At 45.5% G+C, this 14,337-nt stretch overlaps 1 protein-coding gene across 1 annotated transcript; it reads right to left on the bottom strand.

The window, feature by feature from the left end:
- Positions 1-360: 360 nt before the first annotated feature.
- Positions 361-12,130, bottom strand: LOC133425431 (growth/differentiation factor 8-like). Its single transcript, XM_061716286.1, has 6 exons — positions 12,115-12,130; positions 9,338-9,374; positions 8,736-8,855; positions 8,404-8,660; positions 3,833-4,209; positions 361-741 (listed from the first exon to the last, which is right to left on the bottom strand). The coding sequence occupies exons 1-6, from the start codon at positions 12,128-12,130 to the stop codon at positions 361-363; spliced, it is 1,188 nt and encodes a 395-aa protein (XP_061572270.1).
- Positions 12,131-14,337: the final 2,207 nt, after the last annotated feature.

Consider the following 14,337-nt stretch of genomic DNA (forward strand, 5'->3'; position numbering starts at 1 on the left):
TTTTTTTAATCAGTGCTACATTACCTTTTTTTGTGTTTGAATAAATGCACGCAGTCTATTCCTTCAAATCACTTCTGTCATCGCTCTTGTTGGAAATGTATTTATCTGAAGCTTTTTTGCTTTAACTAGTATCGTAAATATGGATTCCTCCACTTAGACTCATGGAGAAAGAAGGAAAACCGGGTCAAACCCTCAGCTCACACCCTTTATCAAGTCTCATATCAAGATCATCGTCTGAAGAACCTGGTGGAACAATGAAGATGTTATTTATACTACAGGTGTTTTCATTTTGACCTTCTTACGATTAGATATTTTGTACTGTTTTGTTGAAGCGGCCGTCCTGCCGGACGCCTGGTCTCCTCAGGAGCAGCCGCACTGGTCCACCACCATGGACGGGATCTTTCCGTAGATGATCTGCTCTTTGCGGTTGAAGTAGAGCATGTTGATGGGCGACATCTTGGTGGTGGTGCAGCAGGGCCCGGCGGTGCCCCGCGGGTTGGCCTTGTTCACCAGGTGGGCGTGCGGGTACTGCTGCAGGTGCAGGAACTCGCACTCCCCGGAGCAGTAGTTGGCCCTGTAGCGCTTGGGCGCGATAATCCAGTCCCAGCCGAACTCCTCGAAGTCCACGGTGAGCGGGTAGCGGCAGCAGCGCGTCTCCGCAGACTCTTCGTCGCAGTTGAGGCCGGAGTCACGGCGCGACCTCTTGGAGCTGTCCAGGATCTTCACCTCGATGAACGGTTGCTGGAAAATAATTCATCATTGAGAAACAACTCCTGAACTAATCCGTTCACCCGCGGAGGAAAACGTGCAGTTTAGAAGTCAAGAAGCTCGTTTTATTTGATGCCGATCGATCAACGTTGGACATTTTAACGCGGTGGTCAGTAAAGTTGCTTTTGTCAACGAAAATTATGACTAAATATCACCGTCAACGAACCTTTATCAGCTGAGGAAAACGAGACGAGACGCAACGGAAATGCTGGTGATGTGATGATAACGATAATTAAATATATAATGCAAGATCGTAGAGGAATAAAAACGAGACTAAAATGTAGATTACAAAATAAAAACTCTGTTAAAATGAGTCTTCATTTTCCATCCATCCATCCATCCATCCATCCATCCATCTGTCCATCCATCCGCCGCTTATCCGTTCCCGGGTCGCGGGGGCAGCAGCCTCAGCAGAGATGCCCAGACTTCCTTCACCCCAGACACTTCCTCCATCTCTTCCTCCAGCTCTTCCTCCAGCTCTTCCTCCATCTTTTCCTCCAGCTCTTCCTCCATCTCTTCCTCCAGCTCTTCCTCCATCTCTTCCTCCATCTCTTCCTCCAGCTCTTCCTCCAGCTCTTCCTCCAGCTCTTCCTCCATCTCTTCCTCCAGCTCTTCCTCCAGCTCTTCCTCCATCTCTTCCTCCAGCTCTTCCTCCATCTCTTCCTCCAGCTCTTCCTCCAGCTCTTCCTCCATCTCTTCCTCCAGCTCTTCCTCCAGCTCTTCCTCCATCTCTTCCTCCAGCCCTTCCTCCATCTCTTCCTCCAGCTCTTCCTCCATCTCTTCCTCCAGCTCTTCCTCCAGCTCTTCCTCCATCTCTTCCTCCATCTCTTCCTCCAGCTCTTCCTCCATCTCTTCCTCCAGCTCTTCCTCCATCTCTTCCTCCAGCTCTTCCTCCATCTCTTCCTCCATCTCTTCCTCCATCTCTTCCTCCATCTCTTCCTCCAGCACTTCCTCCAGCTCTTCCGAGGGGAGTCCGAGGCGTTCCCAGGCCAGCCGAGAGACATAGTCTCTCCAGCGTGTCCTGAGTCTTCCCCGGGGGGTCTCCTCCCGGTGGGACATGCCTGGAACACCTCCCTAGGGAGGAGGGACATGCCTGGAACACCTCCCTAGGGAGGAGGGACATGCCTGGAACACCTCCCTAGGGAGGAGGGACATGCCTGGAACACCTCCCTAGGGAGGCGTCCAGGAGGCATCCGATACAGTCTTCATTTTCGTTGACCAAAATGTCACGAAATGTTCTACCAAAGATCCTTAATGTCCATGTTTTCAGTAGTTTCTCTGGTTTAATGTCCATGTTTTCAGTAGTTTCTCTGGTTTAATGTCCATGTTTTCAGTAGTTTCTCTGGTTTAATGTCCATGTTTTCAGTAGTTTCTCTGGTTTAATGTCCATGTTTTCAGTAGTTTCCTCTGGTTTAATGTCCATGTTTTCAGTAGTTTCTCTGGTTTAATGTCCATGTTTTCAGTAGTTTCTCTGGTTTAATGTCCATGTTTTCAGTAGTTTCTCTGGTTTAATGTCCATGTTTTCAGTAGTTTCTCTGGTTTAATGTCCATGTTTTCAGTAGTTTCTCTGGTTTAATGTCCATGTTTTCAGTAGTTTCTCTGGTTTAATGTCCATGTTTTCAGTAGTTTCTCTGGTTTAATGTCCATGTTTTCAGTAGTTTCTCTGGTTTAATGTCCATGTTTTCAGTAGTTTCTCTGGTTTAATGTCCATGTTTTCAGTAGTTTCCTCTGGTTTAATGTCCATGTTTTCAGTAGTTTCCTCTGGTTTAATGTCCATGTTTTCAGTAGTTTCCTCTGGTTTAATGTCCATGTTTTCAGTAGTTTCCTCTGGTTTAATGTCCATGTTTTCAGTAGTTTCTCTGGTTTAATGTCCATGTTTTCAGTAGTTTCTCTGGTTTAATGTCCATGTTTTCAGTAGTTTCCTCTGGTTTAATGTCCATGTTTTCAGTAGTTTCTCTGGTTTAATGTCCATGTTTTCAGTAGTTTCTCTGGTTTAGTTCTGCTGGGTGACGTTAGTCCTCAATCCCAGTCGCTGCAGCGGGGAATCAGATCCAGAAGATGCAGCTGCAGGTTAGAGGCTGATGCCGTTAACGCAGAGCTCTATGTTCACGTCCATTAAAAACAAAGTTACATAGAGAAACGTGGGGATCTGCTCTGGGGGGGAGAAGAAGAAGATCCATCTTTGGATACACTTTCTACATAGACGTGGAAAAGAAAACCCAATGTGTCGTCGAAAAAGAAAAAGACAAAGACAGGGAGAAATGCAGAAAAATAAATACGTTGTAAACTCAAATTAGAGTCTTCTGTGTCTGGAATGAATGTATTCTTGAGTCTATAAGGTAACAAAAATATAATAATAAGATAACCTTGTTTGAATTTTTAAAATGGGTTTGGCTAAATACAATCTTTGACTAAAACTAGACTAAAATGGTCCTGGACAATTCTGACTAAAATAAAACCAAAATGCTCAGACTTTTAGTCGACTGGAACTTGACAAGACTAAAAGGAGAATGAATGTGACTAAAACTAATAAAAACTAAAATAATAGCTTGACCCAAAGACTAGACTAAAACTAAAATTGAAACAGGCGGACAGAAACAACACTAGTGGTCACTTTCGGAGTCGCCCCCCAGTGGTCAGGTGAGGAACTGCAGCGTTTTCTACTTCCTGGTTAGCCTCAACCCTAAAGTTTGCATGTTTGTTGTGCACATTTAACTGTGATACAGCACCAACGTTTGGTTTACAAGGTGCACCTCTAAATTGTTAAGAGTTAAAAATGTCCAATAACACAGCGGTCTCTGGTATATTCTTGGCAGCTGTTTATAGTGTGTCATACTCTGATATTATTAATGTATTATTATTATTTCTATTGATGCCTCTTGTTTTGCACTATCCCCTTTGCTGCTGTACACTGCGAATTTCCCCGCTGTGGGACTAATAAAGGAATATCTTATCTTATCTTATCTTATCTTATCTTATCTTATCTTATCTTATCTTATCTTATCTTATCTTATCTTATCTTATCTTATCTTATCTTATCTTATCTTATCTTAGCTTCACTCACCAGTCCTTCCTCTCCGGGCTCGGCCGACGTGACGGCCAGGTCTTCTCCCCTGGAGTTGAAGGCGTTGATCTCTAGTCCGTAGCTCGTCTCCGGCTGCCGCAGCCACACCTGCAGCAGAGACTTGATGTCCACGCTCTGCCAGGAGCCGGCGCCGGTGTTCATCTCGATCTTCAGGGACCGTATGCGGACTCGGGTGGTGTTGCCCTCGCTGCCGGTCCCGGGCTTGAGGCGAGAGATCTGCAGGAAGATGGTGGTGAGCTTGTCGGCGGGCCGCAGATGGACCCACAGCTGAGCCCTCAGGATGTTTCTGGGCTGGATCTTGGGACTGAGGCTGAACAGGCAGCAGGAGAGCAGCTCCTCCTCAGCAGGGGAGTTGGCTGGAAGGAAGAATCAACAGAGGATGATACATTTCTATTAAATTAACTTTGGGTTTTCCTGCTTTAGACATTTAAAGTTCTTGGAACTCTATCCACTCATTTACAAAAGCTGCATTGGCGACACAATTTGATTTATCCCCATGTGCCTATTTATTAAATGAACTGCCAGAAATACGAATGGACTCAAAGAAATACAGACTGCTAATTAAGATAACATATTATGCAAAAAAATGTATTCTTCTACTTTGGAAAGGGGAACAGCTGCCCACCTTTGAAATGTTCAAAGAACAAATAATACAATTCCTCCCATTGGAGAGGCTAACTCTCAGGACACGGCTAAGAACAAATGTTCCGTGAGCTGTGGTCTCCACTCCTAAATCAATTAGGGGGAGAAAATAAGGACTGACATGACTCACTAAATGAGCTGACCATTTGTCAAAATGTTGCTGTTATCTCATGTATTCACTGTATATATATTCACTGTATTTATTAACCATTGTCTGCGTCTAATTTTTGTCTGTGTTTGGATGTTTGTTTGTTTTTTTCTTTCTTGTTTTGTGTTGTCAATGTTTGTCGGGGCTCCTATTATAAAATAATAAAAAGATATTTAAAAAAAAAAAAAAGAAAAAGACATTTAAAGTTTGCTGTTTATAAGACGTATCTCCTGATGAAACCTCTCAAAAAGATCTCTGAACACTTGTGATCAAGACTCATAGCTGTACCTTTGAGGTAAAGACAAACCCACAAGGAACAAGATTTAAAGACAAAAAAGGAAAATGTAATTAAAGAAAACCGGGCTGAACCTCAAGTTTGCCAAACGCCACGTTGTCAGCCAGCAGCACTCCTGAAAAAGGTTTCATGGGCTGATGATACAAAAGTTGAGTTGTACAGGAAGAATACTCTGCGTCACGCATGGCGGAGCGAGCATCATGGTTTGGGCTTGCCTCACTGCCCTCGGGCCTGGACTACTTGCCATCATCAAAGAGGAAACAAAGGACCAGGCTTCCTGAAATCTCCTCCACGGTAAAGTCGGGGTGTCCGGCCACCAGCTGAAGCTCAGCAGAAGACAATTGGCCGAAAAAACTGAAGCAATTTCACCAAAACATGGATTCAGAAAAAGAAAATCCACCTTCTGGAGCGGTCCAGCCAGAGCCTGGACCATAACCACACGGAGACGCTGGGCAACGATCTCTCCAACGATCTCTCCCAGAACTGACCCAGAGATACTGGAGGTCTGAATGAAGTCACATTAACTTCAGGAGTTCACTCAGATGTTCCTCCACCTACACGTTCCGTTGTACGGATTTGTTCGGATTTGTTGTTATCTTCTTTCTTTTAATAAAAATGACTTTTTTTTTCCCTGTTTTTTTGTTCAAGTAGCTTTAAAAACGCAGACTTCACATCCAACACCTCCATAAAACCAAAACCTTTATACAGCTCTTGTTGGTTCTCCAAAACCATGACCCCCCCATTAAAGTAAAATCCGGTGGTCCGCGGCCCTCTGGTGGTCCGTGGCGGTATTGCAGGTGGTCCGTGAAATTGTAAATGGAAAACAACAATGCTCAGTGAGTATGGGGCCCTCTATTAAGGGCTGTCCGGTCTCTGTATGATCGGAGCAGGAGTCTGGTTCGCATTGCTGGCAGTAGATCAGACTTGTTCCCGGTGCATGTTGGACTCCGGCAGGGCTGCCCTTTGTCACCGGTCCTGTTCATCATTTTTATGGACAGGATTTCTAGGCGCAGCCAGGGGCCGGAGGGGATCCGGTTTGGGGACCTCAGGATTTCATCTCTGCTTTTTGCGGATGATGTTGTCCTGTTGGCTTCATCGGACCGGGACCTTCAGCATGTGCTGGGGCGGTTTGAGGCCGAGTGCGACGCGGCAGGGATGAGAATCAGCACCTCCAAATCCGAGGCCATGGTTCTCCATCGGAAAAGGGTGGCATGCCTTCTCCGGGTGGGTGGAGAAGTCCTGCCTCAGGTGTAGGAGTTCAAGTATCTCGGGGTCTTGTTCACGAGTGAGGGAACGATGGAGCGGGAGATTGACAGGCGGATCGGTGCAGCGTCTGCAGTTATGCGGTCGATGTACCGGACCGTCGTGGTGAAGAAGGAGCTGAGTCGAAAGGCGAAGCTCTCGATTTACCAGTCAATCTATGCTCCTACCCTCACCTATGGTCATGAACTTTGGGTAGTGACCGAAAGGACAAGATCGCGGATACAAGCAGCCGAGATGAGTTTCCTCCGCAGGGTGGCTGGACGCTCCCTTAGGGTGAGGATTTCGGTCACCCGGGAGGAGCTCGGAGTCGAGCCGCTGCTCCTTCACATTGAGAGGAGTCAGCTGAGGTGGCTTGGGCATGTGTACCGGATGCCTCCTGGACGCCTCCCTAGGGAGGTGTTCCAGGCATATCCCACCGGGAGGAGACCCCGGGGCAGACCCAGGACACGCTGGAGAGACTATGTCTCTCGGCTGGCCTGGGAACGCCTCGGACTCCCCCCGGAAGAGCTGGAGGAAGTGTCTGGGGTGAGGGAAGTCTGGGAATCCCTGCTGAGGCTGCTGCCCCCGCGACCCGGGAACGGACAAGCGGCGGACGATGAGTGAGTGAATGAGTGAGTGAGAAAACAATAATAATTTAAAAAATATATATTTATTTATTTTCCATTTACTATTCATTTTTGTGAATAATTTACCCATCCAAATTATGTCAAATGAGTGAGAGTGAACTTTGTAATATTATAAGCCCTCTTGGCTTCCTATTGTTAATTTTTCATTGACTGTTTTTTGTTTTGTTTTTTTTATAGCAAAAGGTGGAAATAAAAAAATAGACACTGATGCAAATAAATAGCCTATATAGGCACATACTCTTATTTAAAAGCAAGGAGCAAAATAAAACAAACATCCCCAAAAGCAGTGGTCCCCGAGTTGCTTCTTGGTTATAATGGTGGGACTGGGACAAAACCAGTTGAAAACCTCTGTTCTAGACTGATTAAATTACTTGTGTCCTTGAGTTCCTGTTTGAAAACCAGCTTTGCACTGATCCAGAACGCTGCCGCCAGAGTCCTTACAAACACCAGGAAACTGGACCATATTACACCAGGAAACTGGACCATATTACACCAGGAAACAGGACCACATTACACCAGGAAACTGGACCATATTACACCAGGAAACTGGGCCACATTACACCAGGAAACTGGACCATATTACACCAGGAAACTGGACCACATTACACCAGGAAACTGGACCATATTACACCAGGAAACTGGACCATATTACACCAGGAAACTGGACCATATTACACCAGGAAATTCATGACACCGGTCATGAAATCACTACATTGGCTTCCAGTGAGTCAAAGGATAGAGTTCAAAAATCTTCCTGCTGGTCTACAAAGACCTGAATGGTCTTGGACACAAATACATAGTTGATCTGTTAGTTCCTATGAAGCTCCCAGACCCCTGAGATTCATCTGGATCTGTTAGTTCCTATGAAGCTCCCAGACCCCTGAGGTTCATTTGGATCTGTTAGTTCCTATGAAGCTCCCAGACCCCTGAGGTTCATCTGGATCTGTTAGTTCCTATGAAGCTCCCAGACCCCTGAGCTTCATCTGGATCTGTTAGTTCCTATGAAGCTCCCAGACCCCTGAGGTTCATCTGGATATGGTTTGTTTTGGTTCCAGAACCAGAACCAAGCAAGGTGAGGCAGCGTTCAGTTATTCTGCTCCTCACTGGTGGAACAAACTTCCTGTAGACCTGAGGTCTGCTCCAACTATAGATCCTTTAAATCAGGCCTAAAACATTACTGTTTACTGAAGCGTACTCCTAAATTAAATACTTACCTGCTGTACTCTACTGCCCTTACTTTTTAATTATTTTACCTCTTTTCTTTTCATTTTAATTCATTGTATTTGTTATTTAAGCATACTCTTAAATCAGCAACTTGTGCTTTTTATTATTTTACCTTCTTTTCTCATAATTGTATTTCATTGTATTTGTTATTTACTGTTTAATTATGTCTTACTGCTTTTAATGTCGATGTAAAGCAAAAAGAATTACCTTGTGTTGAATTGTGCTATAGTCCTATAAATAAACTTGCCTTGCCTTTACGCACAGGTTTTTACGCACAGACTGTAATTGTTTTTTTAAAGTTGATAAATGAGCCCCAACTAAATGAAAAGCATTCAAGTGTAAGAGTGGTTACGCTTGGTTGCCATGGTGATGATGGTTTCGGTCGTGGCGTGGTCCTCGTCCTCCACCCGCGGGTCGTACTGGGCCAGCAGCTGCGTCACGGGCGGCGCTTTGGGCAGCAGCTGGCGGATCATGTCGCGGCTGATGTTGGGCGCCTGCTCCAGCCGCAGGATGCTCAGGATCTGAGACTTGATGCTGTGGAGCCTCATCTGCTTGCTGTGCTCGCGGAAGCCGCAGGCCGAGCACTGGTCCTCCCCCGCGGCCGCCAGGAGCGCGGAGGTCTGGGTGGAGGTCTGGGTGGAGGTCTGGTCGGAGGTCCGGTCGGAGGTCTGGGTGGAGGTCTGGGTGGAGGTCTGGTTGGTCTCCAGAGACATCAACCCCAGGGAGAGGACGGCGGCCGCGCAGAGAGACAGCAGCATCCTGACGGAGCAGTCTGGCACTGACGCAGGCTCGGCTGGCTTTGCCCTGGTCGCAGGAGTTTATGATTGGTTGGGGTTTTTTTTCCCCTTCGAGAAGTAAAATTTAAAGAGGTAGCAGAACGGCTCATGAAAGACTGTCAGACTCTCAGTAATTATAAACTTAAACTTAAACTTTATTTATTTATATAGCACCATATCATACATTTAAGAATTGCAACACATGGTGCTTTACATGCAGAATAAAATGACAATCAGAAAACACAATTTAAAACATTCCATACGACCCCACCCCCCACCCCCCACCCCCCACGCATACACACACACTCACTCACGCTCATACACATGTGCGCACACACACACACACACACACACACACACACACACACACACACACACACACACACACACACACACACAGTAAGTGGACTTGTGACATGGCTTAGCACTAACGATCCAGGTGAGGAAAACACTACGGGAGGTCGTCCACACCAATACGATAATTAAAGCTGCAAGCAGTGATGAACGGGCCCTCGCGCGCCCAATCTTCCCCAATAAAGGTCAAGGACTCAAAACTAAGTCAGATGACACCACTCATGACTCTTTATGTCAAACCATTCAATCAGATGAAGGGGGGACGCGCTTTTTCGCGTCTATCGTCGCCACGGTAACGCTTTTGACTGAGAAAAGTAATGTGCATCGTCGCAGGATGGAGATGCACATTTTGATGTATAACACACCTGGGTGCACGTTACGCTTCAGGCGAAGAAACGGCTGAAGGAATGGCAAAATTGCGCCAAAATGACACGATTAATTCAAAATGGACGACTTCCTGTTTGGTTTTGGCCATGGCACCAAGAGACTTTTCTTTAAGTTGCGACATGATACAGGTGTGTACCGACTGTCGTGCATGTACGTCAAACCGTATTGTGGGGCTTGAGGCACAAAGTTTTCTAGGGGGTGCTGTTGAGCAATTAGGCCACAACCAGTAATGCAAACCATTAAATATACATTTTTTTTGTGTGTGAGCGTATATATGTATGTGTAGTTAAGTGTGTGTGTGTGTGTGTGTGTGTGTGTGTATGTGTGTGTGTGTGTGTGTGTGTGTGTGTGTGTAATAAACCAAACAAAGCTCCACCTGAAGTGTATCTATAGTGGGGGGTATTTATTCAGATCATTAATCAAATACTACTCCAACTGGGGAGCTGAGCTGCATCTAGTGGAAACCTCAGAGGATTGTACAATTAAATCATAGATTATGTCACATGTGTACTACTATTCAGAGCTGGACAAATCTAGATGCAGAAATGCTCCTTAAAAGAGTCTTTATCTTGCTCTTCAAAGTAGGTACAGACCCTGCAGGTCGGACAGTTTGGTAGGTCGTTCCACCATCGGGGAACAATGGAGGTGAAGAGTCTGATCACCAACCACCAACCACCAACCCTGACCACCAACCACCAACCACCAACCCTGACCACCAACCACCAACCCTGACCACCAACCACCAACCCTGACCACCGACCACCAACCACCAACCCTGACCACCAACCACCAACCACCAACCCTGACCACCAACCACCACCTGTAACAATAGGATTGTTAGTTGGCTACGTGTTTCCACACGGACCGCTTAGAGTGTAACACCGGACCTCGGGAGTGAGTAAAACGTGTGTGTTTACAGTGACGGAGCCAGCCGTGTTATGTGTGATTTAAATAAAGTGTAAGCAGCTTGAATATTGCTTTAATCGTCCATTCTTGAGGGAGAGAATGAAACACCAACCACCAACCCTGACCACCAACCACCAACCCTGACCACCAACCACCAACCCTGACCACCAACCACCGACCCTGACCACCAACCACCAACCACCAACCACCAACCCTGACCACCAACCACCAACCCTGACCACCAACCACCAACCACCAACCACCAACCACCAACCCTGACCACCAACCACCAACCCTGACCACCAACCACTAACCACCAACCACCAACCCTGACCACCAACCACCAACCCTGACCACCAACCACCAACCCTGACCACCAACCACCAACCCTGACCACCAACCACTAACCACCAACCACCAACCCTGACCACCAACCACCAACCCTGAACACCAACCACCAACCCTGAACACCAACCACCAACCCTGGCCACCAACCCTGACCACCAACCACCAACCACCAACCCTGACCACCAACCACCAACCACCAACCCTGACCACCAACCACCAACCCTGACCACCAACCACCAACCACCAACCAGCTGTTCAGGTACGAGTCAGCATTCAACCACCACATCTGAAGGCAGAGAGAGTCCTCTCACTGAGAAGTCATCAGCAAATGTGACTGCAGAGAGAGATGTGTCCCCTCCAACTTCCTGTTGGACCCAGGCCCTAGTGGTCGGTAGAGGAACTGCAGGTCTGGGACCAGGTCTTTATTGTTGGAGTTCGGGTTTCAAACAAAGACACCTGGGGTCTGTTTCACAAAGCAGGTTCAACAAACTCTGAGTCTAATCCTGAACTCTTAGTTGATCTACTCTGAGATAGGAAATCAGAGTTTTCGGTTCCAGAACAGCGGATATGAGTTAATTTACTCAACTCTAAGTAGTTTCAGAGTTAAGTGCGTACACCACAACTATAAAAAGCCAGCATCAATGGAGCCCCGATTCGAAGATTCACCATGGCAACCGGCGACTGGTGCCTGCAGAATCACCTCCAGATCAACGCGGGGAAAACCAAAGAACTGGTGGTGGATTTCAGCAGGTGTAATAAATCCCCCCCGACACCGGTGAACATCCAGGGAAAGGACATTGAGATGGTGACATCTTATAAGTACCTGGGTGTTCACCTCAACAATTAACTGGACTGGACTACAAATTCCTCTGCACTCCACAAAAAAGGTCAGAGCAGACTCTATCTGCTCAGGAGGCTGAGGGCTTTTGGTGTGGAGGAAACACTCCTGAAAACATTTTATAACACTGTGGTGGCATCAGCCATTTTTTAAGGAGTGGTCTGCTGGGGCAGCAACATCACAGCTGCAGACAGAAGGAGGCTGGACAAAACCATCAAAAGGGCTGGCTCTCTCGTGGGCTGCTCTCTGGACACAGTGCAGGTGGTGGGAGAGAGGAGGATGATGGCTAAGCTGTCATCCATGATGGAGAAGGACTCCCACCCCATGAAGGACACCTTCAGAGCGCTGGAGAGCTCCTTCAGCGACAGACTCCTTCACCCTAGGTGTGTGAAGGAACGCTACAGAAGGTCCTTCCTCCCTGCAGCTGTGAGACTACACAACCAGCACTGCTCACAGTAGACCACAAACATAACAACCTGACAATAAATATACAAACCGGAAAATAATGTGCAATATCATTCTCTGTAACGTGCAATCATGTAAATAACATCTGTAAATATCCATCTGTTATTTTTTATATACTAGTATTTCTTATTATTTATTTTTTCTTCTCCTTATTATTATTATTATTATTATTATTATTATTATTGTATATACCAGTTTACTGTTTATAGTGTGTTATTATTACTGTGTTGTTACTATTTCTATTGATGCCTCTTGTTTTTTGCACTATCCCCTTTGCTGCTGTAATCTGCAAATTTCCCCTCTGTGGGACTATTAAAGGATTTCTTATCTTATCTTATCTTAAAAAAAGATCCACATACTTTTTCTTTTTTTTTAACTTTATTTAACATTTCAATTTACAAAATCCCTTTGAGGAAACATTAGTTTGCATATGTGTGTATGGCGAGTATGAGAGCATATTTCGGAAAAAAAAACAGCTGCAGCAGCAAAGGCGTGGGAGAAAGTTGCTGCAGTCAATGTGTAAGTTTGAATGCAGTATTCATTTAACATTTAAGCACACTGTTTATAATATTACAGATGAAAACAGTGGTGGAATGATATTGAATGAAATTTTATTGTCATTTAGATCAGGGGCAGCCGCCACACCTCGGCTTCAGGGGAAAATGGAAATGTTTTTTGTTTTTTTATACATTTATGGAATTACTCTGTGTCTATTTATATTGATTTATTCTATTACTTAATACATATAAAATAACTACAAATGCATATCAGAACAACATGATCGATTTCACTAGGTGTTATCTTTCCCAACACACGTGGTCGCTATCAATCTGGTTTTTAGCGCGCTCTGCAGTGTTACTAACTTACAAAAATGAAAAGGAAGCAGACAACACGCAATTTAAAAAAAAAAAGAAAGAAAGCAAGTGATGGTTCAATGTTGCCCCAGCAGCAGAAGATATTAACGAGGCTGTAGCCACTGATGGATTAATTATGCAAGTTCATCTTAAGGTAAGATATCAAATCACCCTACCCTCTTATAAATCTGTTTAAGGGAAATATTTGACTTTTTTTTACTCTCTCTCTCTTTCTCTCTTCTGCTCCTCCCTCTCCTTTTTGGCATTTGGACTTTAACTGTTTGAAGTTAAACTCGGATGTCCCTGTGATATTGTTGCACTGACATAGTGAATAAAGTGAACCAAATGAGTTAAATTGCGTTTGTCGGATTTGCTTTTTCTGCTCTCTAACTCTGCCGCTTGCTGTCCGTGGTGCAGAAAACGGATGCGTATTGCGTAAAGGCCCATTGGCTGAATTGACGGAGACAGAGAGAAACTCAGGGTTTATTGAAGAAAACCTGGTCCCGACCAGGTTAGGTTCAGAGAGTCTGTTACTACGGTAACTGACCAGGTTAGGTTCAGAGAGTCTGTTACTACGGTAACTGACCAGGTTAGGTTCAGAGAGTCTGTTACTACGGTAACTGACCAGGTTAGATTCAGAGAGTCTGTTACTACGGTAACTGACCAGGTTAGGTTCAGAGAGTCTGTTACTACGGTAACTGACCAGGTTAGGTTCAGAGAGTCTGTTACTACGGTAACTGACCAGGTTAGGTTCAGAGAGTCTGTTACTACGGTAACTGACCAGGTTAGATTCAGAGAGTCTGTTACTACGGTAACTGACCAGGTTAGATTCAGAGAGTCTGTTACTACGGTAACTGACCCAGAGCTTAAGTTACCTCTCTTTGTGAAACAGGCTAGAGTTACCTCTCTTTCTCTGGTTTGAGTTACCTCCCTTTGTGAAACGGAAAACTCAGAGTTTCCCTCATTCCAGGGTTAACAGACTCAGAGTTTTCACTAAACCTGCTTTGTGAAACGGACCCCAGGGTGGATGATAGTTTTTTCCTGCGGACATGTAGATCATCACGTCTTACTAGAAGCCAAAAGAGGCTGCTACTGATCAACGTGCAGTAGATGAAGCAGAAGGCATTCTGGGGGATGTAAAGGAAGCTGAATATTTCCCAGATGCCAGCAGAGCGATGTTTATGTTTCCCACCAGTCTGAGTCTGTTTCAAAGGTGGGCTGAGGTTTCGTGTGTTTTGAACGTTAAGTTTCTCTTCGGAGCGTCTCGTGGTTTACAGACACCCTCAGGAATTTGGTGTTGCCCTGCATCTGTCAGTAATTCGTGGAGGAATCTTCTTATCGCTGCTTTACAGCATTCA

Source organism: Cololabis saira, chromosome 24 (genome assembly GCF_033807715.1).
Source record: "Cololabis saira isolate AMF1-May2022 chromosome 24, fColSai1.1, whole genome shotgun sequence".
NCBI lineage: Eukaryota > Metazoa > Chordata > Actinopteri > Beloniformes > Belonidae > Cololabis > Cololabis saira.

Coding starts and splice junctions, on each gene's coding strand:
- LOC133425431 (XM_061716286.1), bottom strand. Junction 8,856..9,337: donor GGAAGATTGGGCGCGCGAGG/GCCCGTTCATCA, acceptor TCCTGCGACCAG/GGCAAAGCCAGCCGAGCCTG. Junction 4,210..8,403: donor CATCACCATGGCAACCAAGC/GTAACCACTCTT, acceptor TCTTCCTTCCAG/CCAACTCCCCTGCTGAGGAG.